The following is a 17521-nucleotide window of genomic DNA, read 5'->3' as shown; positions in this document are numbered from 1 at the left end:
CTGGAAATGACACGAAGTGCAAATAATGATGTCTTCTTGGCCACACCTCCCAACTGTCCCAATTTAGATAGGACTGTTCCACTTTTCAATGCCCTTTAAATGCAGCATTGGAGGGATGTTTTTAGGATGGGGAAGTATAGGATGGGACGGCCTAGGTCTTTGAAGCATTATGGACATGACCACGCCCACCAAATGGGATGCAGCCACACCCATTTTGGTAATGTCCTAATTTAGAATTTGACAGTGTTGGGTGGTGCAGCTTCACTATTCGTTACATTTTGTTCTGTCAGCAGTCTTTTAGTCATAAAGCTATTGGATCCAATTATTTTTTTCTGCTGTTTGTGGAGGTGATTTACAAAGTGCAAAGTCTACTCATAGCAAAGTAATACTTTCAATTTCTCCCCACTCATTCACCATTCTCCATGAAACCTTAACTGTTTATTATCCACTTTATATACTGTAGCTGTTGTGGTCCCTGAATGCTCTATTCTTTTTCCTCTGCTTTTCTCTCTTTATAACTCTTGATGATGCTCCTTCAGTCTCTACTACCACCTCCATTTTGTGTCCTACTGCTTCTCAGCCATCTTCTCTTACTTTGCTGACTAAAATTCAACATGTCCAATATTGAGTTCATCATCTTCCCTTATCCCAATGTTACTGCACCCCTCTAGTCCCCCTTATCACTAACAACACAGTGCTCTTCCCGCTAATTATCTTCCACTTTGACCTCCTATCTGCCATTCATCACACGACTATTCCATTCAATCCATCTTTTTGCAAGAAGACCAATGTTTCCCTCTATCTAGAACACAACTGCAAATCCCCACAATGGCTCTCCATTACCTTCAGAATTAAATTCAATCTACTCATCTTCAGCTTCAAAGCCCAAGATAACACCTCCCCTTCTTACATATCTGATTTTGGCACAAGATTTTCTCCCTCACATCCTCTTATATCTTCCACTGACATGTGCCTAACTTTCTCAGTGATTAATACCTTTAACTCTGCATCCAAGACTTCTAATTGTTGCTCCCTACATATAAAAGACCTTACTTAATAAGTCTCTTCCTCAACCCTCCATGTTTCAAGCGCCTTCTCAAAAATCACCTCTTCACTATTGCCTATCCTATCACCACTTGATATTTCCCTCTCTGGTGTCACATGCTGCCAGAGCCCTCGATTTATATACCTGGTCCAGCAGTGGTGGTCCCTGCTTTCTGGAGTCCTTGCCAATGCCCTGCTGTAGACGGGTAGGTGGTCTGTACTGTTCTCCTGTGTCAGCATCCTGGTCTGTGCTGGGCAGGTGCTCGGATCTGTTCTGCCAATGCCTCACTCTCCCCTTAGGAGCAGGCGCGTGGCTCTCTTCCATATTTGTGTCGACAGTCATGTGACCCTAACACGGTGCTTGGTGCCAAATTCAATACCAACCTCCTATATAAACACTGTTGAGCAGTGCCAGAGTGTCAGGCTTACTTTCCTGATCCGGCTTGTTTCTGACTTGTCCGGTTTGACCCTAGGATGCTTCAGACAGTCACACCGCTGCCCTTACAGCTCCCCGGAGCATCTTCAGGATGCTCCGGGCATTGCTGTAATCACAGACGATTGTGACCCTGCCCACGTGCGACATCACATAGAGGGTGTGTGGCCTGCACTGGGCCCGAGAATAATGTTATATATATCAAAATGGCCCTAGGCAGAAAAAAAGATTCCCCACCACTGTCCTAGATAGTATTGTTATCCTGCTGTATTTGCAAAAATGTAGACAGTGTAGGCTTTTCTAAGTAAGTACAAGTATAATAATTGATATATTTGCTTGAGTATATCTGGGCTCAGCATAATAGAGCCATGCCAAGCCATTTTTAACACTGTTTCATAAAGGTGACTAGCAAAGTGTTCAGATCTTTGGAATAGCACATTTACATGACATTTCAGTAAATTAACTCTGCTTTATAGCTTAATGGTTTAGCTGTTTATTCTAATTTGAATCTTTGATCATATCCATTAGTTTAAGATGCTTATTTTACACAGTTACCTGATAGTAAGTGATCAAGTTTATCTTTTTTATGTAAATTTATATCTCCAATGAGACAGACCCCTCCTTTGGCCATTAAAGCACTGCCAGCATGTATAATGGCAGTTCCTGTTCCAAGTTCATCTTTAGATACAGTAGCAAATACATCATTGCATTGTGTATGATGGACTCCACGTGGTACGAGACAAATACTGTAACTCAATAGTCTGAAAAGCAAATGAATACTTGTCAGTATGTCATTCTCACAAGTTAAGGACTGCACAAGCGTGCTCATTTTCTTTTACAAGAGAGTCAGGAAGACGTCATTTTATTATTATTGTTATGTATCAACTGTAAGTAATGGGAACATTTATATGAGCAGTCTTTCAGAAAAGCAAAGGGTGCGTACAATCTTTTTCCATCCTTCAAATTACATGTAATAACAGTCAACACATTCTTTGTGGAGAACAGTAAAAGGCTGTAGCTAAAGTACACGTTTTAATATAAAGAGGAACAAATGACTTTCTATTTCAGGTCCGTATGCTAAAGGGGTTTTCCAACTTCAGAAAAGAATTACATGCCCTCCAGCAACTTTTACTAAATAAAATGTTTTATAGTTGCTCTGTCTATTCGGTGATGAAAAACATTTATGTACAGTATGCTCTTTTTGTCCACGTAGGGCCACGTTCTTTAATACTGTAATGAATTGTATATTTGTTATCCGTGTTTTGCTCTATCAACAATGTTTGATTTATATTTTTGAATGATAAACTAATCTACGATGCCTCAATAAAAAAAAATACAAAAAAATGTTTTATAGATGCATTTCATAGGTGTTTTTCACCAATCCTTTATTTCTGTGGGTATGTTTTTAATCCAGTGCCAAGAGGTGAGCAGTGTTATATACAAGCAAAAAAAGAATTTTGCCTGTTTACAGCACAGAAGGACGCCAGACATTCCGTATAAAGTAATGTGTTTAGTAGAAGTTGCAGGAGACCACACAGGGCTGTCCAAACAGCATTGTAGGCTCCAGGCAAATCAATGCACTGGGGCCCCTACTCACACATTCACGGGAATACAAATGTAAACGGTCAATAAAATTTAACTTTTAGATTTATTAATATTGTAAACAAAGTCATTGCTTAATCAATAAAAAAACATGATGTAAAGTATTATGGACTCCACCTCCTTCTTTTCTTCCCCAGCTTGCAGTGCAGTTCCTGCTCTTCACTGCTGTGATTAAAGTATGGTGTCCCCTAGAGAGGGGGGCCCAGGGGATTCTGCCCTCTGTGCCCCCATGCCTAAATCTGGCTCTGTGGCTGCAGGCTGGGAGGCAGGTAGAGAATGCTGCCTGGCTATTCTGATTGTGTTTAATTGTGTTTAATTCAATCAATTGTCACAAATATTTCCTCCCCATACATCCATCAGATTATTTTTTGAAACCTAGGGAATATTTAAATGAAGGGCTGGAGAACAGGAGTTTGTCAAGAAACTAGCTCCACCTCCTGTAAAATGGCACTAGGGCTGGTTATACCTAGGAGAGGGGCCCTGCATGCATGTTTGACTGCTCAACCCCCTTGAGGAAACTGGCTTGTGACTGATTGGAACCATGCTGGCTGACTTTTATTACACTGGAAGTAGGCGTACACTGTCCACCTACAAAAGTGGCAAGGAAATAGTTTAATCGGATAGATAATCATTCAGTTTCCCATAGACTTGAATGATATTTGCTGGTTGGAGGATGGTCAAATCAAACATGTTGGAAAAATAAACCAGTTGGTAATGAATTTTCTTTGGTGAGCGTTTTCACAATTGCCCGATTATCGTTTGTTAGTATCACTTAATGGTGATCATTCCAACCAGTTCTTTTGTTTGGCACCTTTTATCGCCTTCATTAACAAATACATTACCTGGATTATATCTAAACTATGTTAATCACTTCCTTACTTACCGCTCCACAATCAGAGTGTCACTCGTCACAACCAGGAGATCGAGGGCATTCCCAATTTCTTTGTCCTCGTTGCATGTCTGAACAAGGCTGAGCAGGATGCAGAGCTTCAGAGTGTTATAAGTTCCCACTGGGACAATTTGTGAAGCAAAAATATTTGCAAGGATGCCTGTAAAAATCCACGGGGAACTCAGAGTATTTGAGTGAAGATCCTGAAATGCCTGACTTATGGTAAGTGGAGCTGTAAGTAAGAAGGAAATGCCTGATGGGAAAGTACCTCTGGACATCACAAATATGCAATCTCCTTTGTTCCTGAGGTAAACTCAAAAGGTGTGTGACTTGCACAAGTGAAATCTTCTACACAAATCATTTCCTTCAACCAACCACCCTCATTTATTTAAACACTACTGCTTTTCTCTCAATATAGAGGCCATTTGGTCCTCATTTATTTTTCCTATAACCACTAAAAATAAGAAGAATTGATACGGTCAGTCCAGTAAATATTTGTAATTCCTTTTATAAAAATATGTTGGTTTATGAATGCTTATTTATTTGTATCGTGCATTATAGGTATCCTCACACAAAGAGAGGATGTGTTGGAAAAGTACTGATTTTTAGCATCTTTGGAGGTGGTCAAGATTCATGTGCCCTCACCCCCATCCCAGGAATATTATTCACAAATGATTTTCTCACTTTACAGTGGATGTTTTGTAAATCCCATGTAAATCCCATGTCATTGGCATAGGCCTCCCAAGGCTTATACAATTGTGTTCTTAATACAGATGTATACAGTAATTAGTTATGCCAGTGTTCTTAACAAACATACTGCTACAAAGTGTACACAAAAATGGTGATGCCACATTGGGGGCAATTTGCATCTATTATGGGTGTGCCAAGCATATTCAAAGCACTTGGCTCTCCTCAACCTCCTATGCCCTAAAAAGACCCTTGAATTATAGCATGCACAAGTGACAAGAACACCCAGCACCAGCTCATCATGGTGACATATTTCCCAACATTACTACCAGTCAGAACAAAGGTGATAACTGTCAGGATGGCAGGTCAGTCCTCCTTTAAATCAGGACAGTTGGGAGGTACAGTATGCTGCACAGCCCTAACTGTGTGGAGTTTGTATATTCTCCCTGTGCTTGCGTGGATTTCCTCCAGGTACTCCGGTTTCCTCCCACACTCCAAAAATTAACCCTAGTGTGTGTGCGTGTACATCAGTGAAGTGTGGTGAGGTAAATGGCTGAGGAGGCACTGGATAGTATCAGAGCCAGATTTACAAATATATACATATATGAACCAGAGAGTTCATGTGGGCATTATACAAAGGTGCAGCAATATACAGTGCTGGAAATTTGTTGCGTTTTGATCAGGGATGTGCGGAAAAGGTAGACAGGGGAGGCACTGCCTCACCTGCCATACACTTTTTACTCCAGAGTTTTGACTATAAAATGATTAGAATAATACAAAGAAGATATTTATAATATTCTCTTTAATTTTTTCTTATCATTTTTATAGTCAAAACTTTGGATTATACCTAAGTATGACAGGAAAGGCTCCGCTAACCTGCCTCACCTGACCACACATCATTGGTGTACATGTGATAGGGAATATAGATTGTAAGCTCCACTGGGGCAGGGACTGATGTGAATGGTCAAATATTCTCTGTGAAGCGCTGCAGAATGTGTGTGCGCTATATAATAACTGGTAATAAATTAATAAATAGTAAGGAAAATGTACTGTATGTGATTCACTGAGCAAAATTTCAGATATGACTTGTTGTTCGTGATTCAACATGTGGCACACTTACTTTCTGCAATGTACTGATGGATATTATTGGCTTCTATACAGACGGTGACTTGAGAACCATTAAGCCCACAGACTGGAATTCCTACCACTCTATACCTTCCTCCTATTTTCATTCTGTTGATTAATTCATCTACATTAAAAAAAGAATGAAGATGTGAAGTTGTATATGTTATACTAATGTAACATTGTGACCAATGCCTAGAAGATAAATCAGTGTTATTGTACAGAATGTGCCAGACGCTCTGTGCGATGTTGGAGAGTCCACCATGTGTAATCTTACATTTATTCTTATACAAAAGAGAAACTGCGCAGAACCAAACTTATGATGCTAAATAATAAGCACAGTGACTACAAGCCTTACAAATGTAAAATACATAAATAAATGTCCCCACCCCAATTAGAAACTGATCACATGTAGTAAGATACTATAAACTCTGAACAGAATTAAAAATTGTAACATAATTTGCAATAAAATAACATAAAGGGCCTGATTCTGCGTCGCACGCAGCTCCGAATGCACCCACATTCTATAGGCGAATGGATTGCACACCGAATGCTAGTGCACATATACGCACATAATAATGCATACGCACCGTACCACTTTTTCAGGACACGTCATCATTGTCATCAGCGCTTACACTTATCCCTGCTACAGTAGGTGCAGGAGATCCATCTGAATTCGGTGCCCAGAGTGCAAACGTATGACTCAGAACAGAGAGTAACTCAGAATCAGGTCCATAATGTATAATACAAAACAACCTTGCATCTGTATGTCAAGCTATACAAGTAAGTACATAGGGCCATATTTATCAATTGATAATTGTGGGATATTCCTCGAGGACACCCCAGATGTACCAGGGTGCCTCCATTTCTAGTGTGGCCTGATAGCTAATGCCATCTGAAGATGGTGTTAGCCTATAGTAGCCTATGGGCTGCTGTATCAGAGTTTTTTATTTTTAGAGAAGGATTCTCCGGATCCCTGTCGGCAGGTTCATGCGCAGTATGTATACAGGACCTGCACCAGACAGCAGAGTGAAAGTGTAAGCTCTTCAGCTCTTCCTCAGGGGTCCATCTTCTGGCAAAAGCTTCTTAATAAATTTGTGTGAAAAGTAACTTTTTCATATTTTCAATTTAAGCATAAACTATTTATCGCGACTGCATTTAAAATGTGTACAGTGATAAATAGGCCCCATAGTTATGTTCATTACCAAGCAAGAATCAGGATTTTGCATATGCAGAGTTAAATAAATGTAATAATAATAACCAAACAGAACGTACCTCTGACAAACACTGCATATGATTGGAACCGGAAATTCTGGTGATTTCCACACCGTCCTTGGAAAATGTGTAGTGACTTTGAATCCATCAATTCAACCACCTGTTTATCTAACAGCACAGGTTCACAGGTCACTTATTTTTATCATGGTTACCTTAAAGTGAAACACTTATAAAATATTTCATATACCTCCAAGAACTCTGTATTTCAGGTCTTCTTTCAGGGGTGCAGCGCAGAAGTCACAGACAAAGTGTTGTCTCACGGTTGCTGACTCTGTAGCTCCAGGTATGTGAACTCGGATATATCGGAAATCTGATATACATAATCGATTTAATTCATAGGGAAATTAAATTCCCATTATACAAAAGTAAAAAAGTGGTAACAGTAGCTGTTAGAAAGCATGGTATAATATAAGTACCATCCTCTACTATCAGACTGTTATCATGGATGAGCAAACACACCTAAGAAATAGTACTTATATAGTAACATAGGGCCTGATTCAGAGATGTACGTTAGTGGCACTGTCGCTGCATATTTGTACGCAGTGGCTGTGTTAAAATATGTGAAAGCTGCCGGAGGTGTCTTAAGTAAAAGACGTCCACTGCTGGCTTCTACGATTCAATGGCTGCGTCCGAAGACGCAGCATCAGAGCCATAACAAGGGCTCTAATCGCCCTGTGCCGCCCCTGCCCCCTTTGTGTATGATGTCATGACATCACGCATAAGGGGGCGGGGCCAATGGCACCCGGAACTGCAGCAGTGTCCAGAACGTCTTCAAGATGCTCCGAGCAGCTGTAATTATGGCAGCAGTGGCAAACGCAGAATTTCTATGGGGGTTTTTCCAAATGCTTGATTTTAGTGTGAGTGTGGCCAGTCTATTAAGAGGGCATAACTAGCACTTAACAAGCTTTAATATGCTTCATACAAAAAGTGTATTGTGTGTCATAATTCCAACATATACAGGACCAGCGACCATTAAATGCGGCAGTAGGGCCATCCTGCCTGAGCTCAATGTTTTTATTTCAGATGTGGGCAGAGCCGGCCCTAGGCATAGGCCTAAGTTCGTCGCCAGATAAGGTTTGGGGCACATTACCGGTGGCTATTGCGATTGGAACTCTCAGCTACAATTGGGCAGCTCAAACAGGCCGGGGAGCAGAGACGGTCAGTGGGGGCAGCGGGTAAGAACAAAAATGGCTGCTGGAGGAGAGCTGCTGTGCAGGCCCAGCCTCAGCAACTCCTCCTCCCATGGGCCTTTGCAGAGTCCAGCAGGCAGAGCGCCTGCACTGACTCCTCTCCCTGCAGCCTGCCAGTGGCAGCCACTCTAAAAAAAAGCGCAGCTCTGGGTGGACCCACCAGATAGGACACAATGCACAGCCAGCCAGGTGATGAATGCTGCGCTGGAAGAGCATGTGCTGGGTGATGGGTGAATGGTGCTGTGCTGGGAGAGGGATGCAGGATGAGAGGTGCTGTGCTGGGTGAGGGGTGCTGTGAGAGGGGTTCTGTGTGCTGTGCTGTGAGAGGGGTGCTGGATGAAGGGTGTTGTTCTCGGTTATGGGTGCTGTGGTGGGAGAGGGGCGCTGTGTTTGGTGAGGGGTGATGGGAGACGGGTGCTGTGTGAAGGGTGATGGGTACTGTGCTGGGGGAGGGGTGCTGGATGAAGGGTGCTGCGCTGGGTAATGGGTGCTGTGCTGGGAAAGGAGTGCTGGATGAGGGGTGCTGGATGGAGGGGTGATGGGTGCTATGCTGAGAGCGGGGTGAGGGTTTCTGTGCTGGGTGAGGGGTGCAGTGCTGGGAGAGTGGTGCTGGATGATGGGTGCTGTGCAGTGAGGGGAAAGGGGTGCTGAGCTGGGAGAATGGTGCTTGATGACATGTGCTGTGCTGGGTAAGGGGTGATGGGTGCTGTGCTGGGTAAGGGGTGATGGGTGCAGTGGCGTCACAAGGGGGGTGTGGGCCGCACCCGGGTGTTACCCGCCGAGGGGTGACTCCAAAGTGCCGACTCCTTCTCAGTGACAGAAGCCGGGTGCTGCACTGTAACAATCACCGTGCAGCACTCGGCTCCTGACACAGTGAGTGGGCCAGCACTGCCCGCAGTGTGGTGCAGTCCGCACCTCCGGCATCCCCCACACACCGGAGTTCCCCTCAGAAGTTGTTACGGGGTTCGAGCTATGAGGCCACGTCCCTTCCATTAGACCACGCCTCCTTTTTCAAAGTGCGGCTCCGTCACACACACTAAAGCTGCACTGGGTGCCACAGCAGGGAGGGACGCCACTGGCTGGATGAGGGGTGCTGTGCTAGCTGAGGGGTGCTGTGAAGTGATATGAGAGTGGTGCTGGATGAGGGGTGCAGTGCAGTGGGAGGGGAGAACAGTAGTGTTAATCTACAATACATTAACTTAATTTATATGCAAATTGGTTGGGTTTGATATGAAATACTAAGGAAGTCATTGGAGTGCAAATTTTCATATTGAATGCAACAATAAAACTTGGTGGAGGTTTTTTTTTTTTGCTTGGGGGCACCAGCCAAAATCTTGTCTAGGGCACCAAATTGGTTAGGGCCGGCTCTGGATGTGGGTACCATTCCAGAGCACTGGATAGTGTATTATTATAATAATAATAATAATAATAATAATAATAATAATAATACTGCATTAATTAATTCTATTGATGGTCTAGCATTGCACCCCTAACAGTGCATGTTTTGCAGATCTCCTAGTTGGTGCACAGGTGTATATATTACTGGCTGACACATGTTAAAAGATCCACAGGTGGTGCTGATTATTTCATTTGTGATACTGAGAAGAACATGCAGCACTAGTAAAATTCTATTATATTACTATTTCTATTGTGGTCATGGTGTGGGCTAGAGAGGGGGGTTTCCAGGCAACCAGAACACCCCCCCCCCATGCGCATGCCCATGGGCAGGGTGCCTGTCTGTAGCATCCAAGGGACGCTACAGGCACACTGGCACCATTCCAGGTACCCTGAAGCCAGTAGCAGGAGCCATGGGGTGGCGACAGTGCCACTACGACACGCCCAGTTTTTTAAATGCTCCCCATTGTCGCCCCCAAACATCACAGAAACAGATCTGCGTATGCATCATTAAACATTATAGATTTGCGTAAATATCGGATTTACATAAGTCTCTGAATCAGGCCCATAATCAACAACAAATCTGACACTTTGAAACACAGAGGAGATAACAACTTGTGGGATGAGTCAGTATTCATGGGAGTACTGCAATCAATTCACTAGGAACTAGTGACATCATTGAGGCACAAGGCACTATAGAAAGTTATAAAAACAATCAATGAACTGCTCTAATAAAAATATAAGATACAAACTGATATGTCAGGGAAAAAGTCAAGACACGCTATAAAAATTCAATACCTATATTATAAGGGAGAATGTGTGTGTGTGTGTGTGTGTGTGTGTGTGTCTTTCCCCTTTATGCACGGCCAGGGTTTTCTACCTAGCTCCACCAAATTTGTCATGGTGGTATAGTTTGACCAGGATTAGGTTTTTGCCTATGTTGAAGTTATTAAGTTTTATTATGTGATGTCGTCCATATCCATCCAGTGGAAGATCCAGAACAGACTCCCTGGGTCAAAGTTCTGCCTGGCGCACTCCACCATGAGGGCCAACCGGGACTCCAACCATTCCATTATGCATCCCCGACCAATTGCTACTCCTCTGTGAAGTTTTCATCCCAGGACACTGTACCCGGGTAAAAGTTCTGCCCAGCGCACACCAACGGGAGTTCCGTCCGGGACCTCAACCCCTCTAGTATGTCTTCTAGGATCCTATGTTACTACTGTGAAGTTTTTGTCCACATCCATCCAGTGGAAGGCTCAGAACCGGCTCCCTTGGTCAAAGTTCTGCCCAGCGTATACCAACGAGAGGTACGACCGGGACCCTAACCCCCTTAAAACCTGTCCAGGATCCAATTGGATCACCTCGTGTTGGTTTCATCTCAATCAGTGCAGGGGTGCCCGAATTCATAACTGGACAGACAAACAAACAAACAGATCCGTGAATTTTATATATAAGATTAACATTATACATTATACAGTATATGTAAAATATTTTGTAAGAAATAGAATATGTATCCAACAATTTATATAAAGTGGTTTGAGTTAGTGACTTTACAACAAACAGCTTTCAAATTAAATATTTTAGCCAACCTTAAATCATATTCAGCAAAATGCTTTTTTTGTTTTATAATATGACAGCGAGTTGTACCTTCAGAAAAGGGACACTTTGTGTATGAGCACAGAAATCTTGCTCCTTGAGTATATTTGGTCACTGTAGACATTGCGGTGACTGTTCCTTCCAACATGTAAAGCCTCTGAGACCTGTAGTCCAAAGGGTACTCACTGAGGCTTAAGCGATAACCAGGTAAGTTAGGCAAGTGGGTTAATTTCAAGACCACATTAATCTGAAAAGCAAGATCAATTATTTATTATTATTAGGAGGAATACGTTCACCTAATAAAGGCACATTTACATGGTGTGATTTGTGAACTCTCAATTTGTCTGGCTTAATTTTTTGTTATGAGAACTTGTGAAGGGTACGCTGAGTGGCTCTAGTTTTTGTGCGTTATTTTTTTCTTTCTTATAAACTGAACTTTGGTTTGGGAAATTACAGCTTTTTACTAGAAAGCCACTGTCACTGTTTCAGAGAACTGGTAAATTGACTTCTTGGAATACATTCCTTTACATTAGCAAGAAGAAAGCTATTAAAGTGCAAACCTGAATTCTTATCTGTTGGTTTAACTACAGATCAGAGATCAACTATGTATCTGACCATTTAACTACAAAAAAGCTCTCTCATTGGGGTCACAATGACGTCTCAGTCTAATTGTTGAAACACCTCATGTACAGCTTGATAAAATCAACCAAGGTTGAATATGGTGCGTCCATGTATGTGAAATGTGGACAGCACCATATTCGTCCTTGGTTAATAATAAATTAGTGTAAGTAAATGTTTAATATTAATAATGTGTATAAATATATATATATATGATTTAAAGTCAACCAAACACTAGGATAATCAGTGACAGGCATATGTGTATGGGTTAATAAGCTTATATGGTTGCCTCAAAAATCTACCCTACTTCTCAATTTTAAGTACATAATCAATGTTATTCAGTTCACCTGTCAGTGGTTTTAAAGTTATGACTGATTAGGATGAATAGATAGATAGATAGATAGATAGATAGATAGATAGATAGATAGATGCCATAACTTTAAAACCACGGACAGGTGAACTGAATAACATTGATTGTCTCCTTACTATGGCATCTACTATGGCAGCAAATGAACACTCATTTCTTGAAGGTGATATGTTAGAACCAGGAAAAATGGGCAAGCATAAGGATCCGAGTGACTTTGACAAGGGATAAATTCAGTAGTGGCTCCTAACCTTCTTGAGGAGGCAGGCTGCCCACCGTGCTGCTTTCTGGTCCCAGACTGCAATGCCCCTGTCTCGCCGCCAGCCAGGTCCATATATGTATATATACAAGTATATATTTTATTTGTTTTGTTTTTTGCATGCAATTTCAATAGGTGTTATTGGGGGATTGGTATGATCAGCAGAGGTGAAGATCCCGACTGCACTAAAGGTAAGTATAAACTAACCTAACCCTCCCTTAGGGGTGCCTAACCCTAACCCCCCCTTCCCCTAGCCTAACCCTAAGTCCCCCCCGGAAGCCTCTAACCTAACCCTCCCCCCACCACGGCTGTCCGCGCCCGGCTTACCTTCGATCGGTAAGCCGGGTGTCGTGCTCCCGGCGTAGGTAAAATGACAGGCGTCGGGATATCGACGCCTGTCATTTAACCCTTGCCCGGGATTAGACAGTCGGGAAGCTGGCGGTCGGGATTCCGTCCGTCGGCTTCCCGACTGCTTCCCGTTTCTGGGCACTGAATGGGGGTGGTGGCATTCATCCATGGGCGTGTCTGGGGCGTGCCTGTGTCAGGGACTGTGTCGAAAGACGCAGTTTCACTGGCACCAGCAGCCATGTATCATCGGACATTCTGAGCAACCAAGCTACAAATTTCAACTCACTGCAGCGGATTATAGCCGCAGCTGGTGGGCGTCCCAGTAGGAAGCCTATCAGTTGCGGTATTAGCATAAATTCTCACCGCGCCTCCGTCCACCTCTGAATCAGGACCTGAGTCTTGTTATGCACACGCTGCTTAGGAGACGGTGGGTGGCAGAGTGGGCGGCATGTATTTATATATTGACCCCTTTCTAAAAGCTCTGTTCTTTTTCTTGCTAGTATCTTTCAATATTTCTATAATCATTAGACCCCCGCTATTGGGGTTGTTGTAACTTACACAATGTTTTTGACAATTCATGTGGAATCCAGGGGCAGCTACAATACAATTTGTTTTCTATGGGAACCTGTGCTGTCACTACAGCCATACCCAGGAATAAACGATTGCTCTTAGTCATGAAAGGTGGTGATATTCTGTATTCGGTAGGCAATCATTATGTCGACATTCAGAACATCATCATTTGAAATGTGGAAAGTATGTTTTAGGGTTAGGATTAGGCGGCAGTTATGGCTACAATCTCAACATGACATTCCCACTGTCACAGCATGGACATTCTGGAAATGTCGATATTTTATGTCAGTGTTGACATAGAGCCCATGTTGACATTTTGTACCACACACCTGCATCCCTGTGAATATTGGCCCAGCATAAGAAATGGTTGTCTCTTTAAGGCAACAGATGCACTTTAGTAAACCAGCCCAACTCGTATTGTAATTGGAGAATTATGGCTCCTACAGTGAATGGTTATAATGACGCAGGGATTTTCATACCTGAGCCTCAGTCTGGTACTGTCCAATGAGAGAAAGGGTTCTTATTGCAGTATCACAAACCTAAAATACAATGTCATCACTTAATGATGTGTAATAAGGTGTTAGAGTAGAATATAAGGTGAAGCAGTATCTTATAGATCTGTAAACCATACCGACTGGAAGATCTGAGTTGCTTTCACTGGCTCATGAAGTACGTAATTTCCAAGTGTGGCGTTCAGCTCTGCGATATCCATGGGGTTAATAGAGATTACAAACCGATAGACAGCGTAACTATGAGTGGATTCTATATATAAAAATAAATGAATATCATATTTATTAAGAAATAAAACAAGGAAGCCTCCACATTCATGTAAGGCCTCGCATTTTCACTTGTCCAGAACCCCTCAGCACTGTGGCCATTGGCTCAAATAACACTAACAGTAGTATATGATACAACTTTCCTAGATCTGCAGTTGGAATATAAAGTATAATGGACGGAACAGAGGGCCTAATGCAGCGTGCACTGCTGAACACAGATTCCCAATGTTCTGGAAGCTGCGCATGTGCCAGAGCTGTACTGCGCATGTGCAGAAGTGTTTCCCTGCTGTACAGAGCCCCCAAGGCCCACACCCTTGCATATTGTACCCCCACCCTCTCGGGCTGCACACCTTGTGACAACTAGGGCTGTGAAAGAGTGGCAGCTGCCCAGAGCACAAATCTGAAGGGGGGTTAAGTATTGTAGGTTAATTTGGTTGTTATTGATTATATGGATGTGTCAAGTTTCCTTCTTGCCCCAGATGCTACAAGTCTTAGTTATGACTCTGGCAATTGTTTCTGGTCCTAGAGGTTTATCTCTGTGTTACCAGTGTTATTCATCACCCACGGAGAAATTGAGACCACTGGAAAAGGGACAGCGCAGGCAGAGCTGCTTGAATGTCGTCAGCCGCCATGCAATGACCCTGGGCATGGAGAACTAAAACAAAAAAAGCAGTTGGGAGATTAAAAGTACTGGAAGTCTTGTTGCCTCACAGCATAGAAGTCTTGGGTTCGATTCCCACCAAGCCAAGGCTGTATATTCAATTCCCACCGCAAGCATGTTTGCATGTTCTCCCCATGTTTGGGTTGGTACTCTGTTTTTTTTTTTTTCTCCCACAATCCAAAAGATACTGGTAGGTTCATTGGCTTTTGACAAAAAGTGAATTGTATTGTATGTGTCTGTGTATAGTATATATGTGGTGGTAAATATAGTTTGTGAATTACTAAATGTTCTCTGTAAAGTGCTGCGGAATATGTGTAGACTATAAAAATTACTTAACAAAATGTGGTGAATGTTCCTCTGTGATGAGTAAGGAATGTTATATTCAGTCTAACCCAACTTGGAAAGACAGTGTGGGAATTTTTGAGTGAGTGAGCCAGAGCAGGATGAGAGGGAATTGGGACGGAGCTAGATTAGAAATCATGTCTCCACAGGGGCAATTGGTGATAAAAAGATTAATAATTGGGACAGAACAATCTTCTAGTGGTCAAATGGAATGTGGTGACCAGACAATAGCAGATGTGGCTGTAGTGCAAAAGACACATACAGCCATGGCCAAAAGTTTTGAGAATGACACAAGTATTGGTTTTCACAAAGTTTGCTGCTTCAATATTTTTAGACCTTTTTGTCAGATGTTACTATGGTATACTGAAGTAAAGTTATAAGCATTTTATACGTGTCAAAGGCTTTTATTGACAATTACATCAAGTTTATGCAAAGAGTGAATATTTGCAGTGTTGACCCTTCTTTTGCAAGATCTCTGCAATTCTCCCTGACATGCTGTCAATCAACTTCTGGGCCACATACTGACTGATGGTCGCCCATTCTTGCCTAATCAATGCTTGAAGTTTGTCAGAATTTGTGGGTTTTTGTTTGTCCACCCGCCTCTTGAGGATTGACCATAAGTTTTCAATGGGATTATGGTCTGGGGAGTTACCTCGCCATGGACTCAAAATTTCGGTGCTTTGTTCCCCAAGCCACTTAGTTATCACTTTTGCCTTATGGCAAGGTGCTCCATCATGCAGGAAAAGGCATTGTTCGTCACCAAATTGTTCTTGGATGTTTGGGAGAAGTTGCTCTTGGAGGATATTTTGGTACCATTCTTTATTCATGGCTGTGTTCTTAGCCAAAGGAGTGGGATCACTCACAATTTTGCCTGAGAAGCAACCCCACACATGAATGGTCTCAGGATGCTTTACTATAAGTGTGCTTATCACATAAATCACCAAAAAAATACAGTCAATTGTAACAGTACTCTAGATACCACAAGCGACCATCATAAAAAGTGGCTCTCAAACATCCCCATCAGGCCAAGTGAGGAGTATTAAAAGTAATTGCTCCAGAAAAGAAGACTTTGAGACACAGCCGGAGACTAATATTTCACACTTTCAGGAGAAAAATACTGTGTGATATAAAAAAAGACCAACAAAAGGTAGACTTAATTGAAAAAGAATTATCACTTCACTACAATGATAGAAAGGAGTGCATGATACCAGATGTGATTTTCCTGACCAATTATTCAGGATAAAGCCAAGTCTTAAGGCCCTCATACACGGTGCAATGGCACCGTGCGAGGCGACAGGGGATCCGTCGTCCCACATATCGGGCGGTCCGCGCACACAGTGTGATCGGGTGGCCGAACACCCAATATGCCGGTTCGCCTCTCCATCACCCGCATAGCAATCCATGGGATCGCACATCGCATCCCCTGATCAATTGGTCCTGCAGAAAGATCAGGGGGTGCGATGTACAACCCCACGGAAGCATGCTCGGCCCGACATCAGGGCCATACACCGTGCGATATAGCAGGCAAATCGAACCAAACAGTTGGATCGCCTACTTTATCGCCCCGTTTATGGGGGCCTTTATAGAACAGCCTAAAGAAGCATTGGCATATCACGATGACTGATGATGAATTAAAGTCAATTCTAGCAAGGGAAGTGTATAGAAAAGCTCCGACACTGACAACAAATCTGGTAAAGAGCCATTTAGACAAGAGCCAAAAAGACAAGAAGATTACATAGTTAAATCAACATAACCCTGGGCTTTATGGATGTGGCACGTGTGCGGCATGTAATAAAAAGAATAACCAGTTATAAGTGTTGTGATCTCAAATACTAACAAAGCTGAATATAAAATAAAAGAATGAATCACCTGCCACTCAAAAGAATTAAATTTATCTACTGCATTACCCGTGCGGACTCCAGTACCTAGGCAAGACAAGTAGCAAACTTCACGTAAGGATAAATGAACATCTTAATAATATAAAAATTAGAAGGAAAATCATAGTATACTGAAACACTTTTCAGAGGTACATTGAAGTGACTCATCAATGCTACAATTTTTGTAGGTCTGAAACAGGTAACCGTTCCCGAGAGGAGGAGACATAAATGAGAAGCTTCTAATGGAAGAGACCAAGATGATTTTCGAATTTGGCACTTTGACCCCAAAAGTTCTAAATACTGATTTTGAGTTACACCCTTTTCTTAAGTAATAGGTACAACAAACATCGCCTATACACTATAATTTTTAGACGTTCTGTTAGTAGTGACATATGATATAGTCATACTTATTATTATTGCTGAAAAATAGTTTAGATGCCAACCTCTCTTAGAATTCTCTATAGATATAG

At 42.4% G+C, this 17521-nt stretch overlaps 1 protein-coding gene across 1 annotated transcript in view; it reads right to left on the bottom strand.

Annotated features, from left to right (window-relative positions):
* Positions 1-17521, bottom strand: part of MCMDC2 (minichromosome maintenance domain containing 2) — a 50644-nt gene that overhangs the window by 16468 nt on the left and 16655 nt on the right. Inside the window, exons 2-9 of the mRNA XM_088469367.1 lie at positions 14027-14157; positions 13875-13934; positions 11288-11483; positions 7240-7362; positions 7053-7160; positions 5776-5904; positions 3963-4200; positions 2033-2238 (exon numbers count right to left, since the gene is read on the bottom strand). Of these exons, the coding sequence (XP_088325493.1) occupies positions 2033-2238; positions 3963-4200; positions 5776-5904; positions 7053-7160; positions 7240-7362; positions 11288-11483; positions 13875-13934; positions 14027-14157 (1191 nt within the window). The remainder of the gene's footprint in view (positions 1-2032; positions 2239-3962; positions 4201-5775; positions 5905-7052; positions 7161-7239; positions 7363-11287; positions 11484-13874; positions 13935-14026; positions 14158-17521) is intronic.

The sequence above is a fragment of the Taudactylus pleione genome, unplaced genomic scaffold, assembly GCF_031769625.1.
Source record: "Taudactylus pleione unplaced genomic scaffold, aTauple2 ptg000090l, whole genome shotgun sequence".
NCBI classification, from domain to species: Eukaryota; Metazoa; Chordata; class Amphibia; order Anura; family Myobatrachidae; genus Taudactylus; species Taudactylus pleione.
Note: the sequence above shows the minus strand (reverse complement) of the source record. Positions and strands in the feature narration are given on the sequence as shown.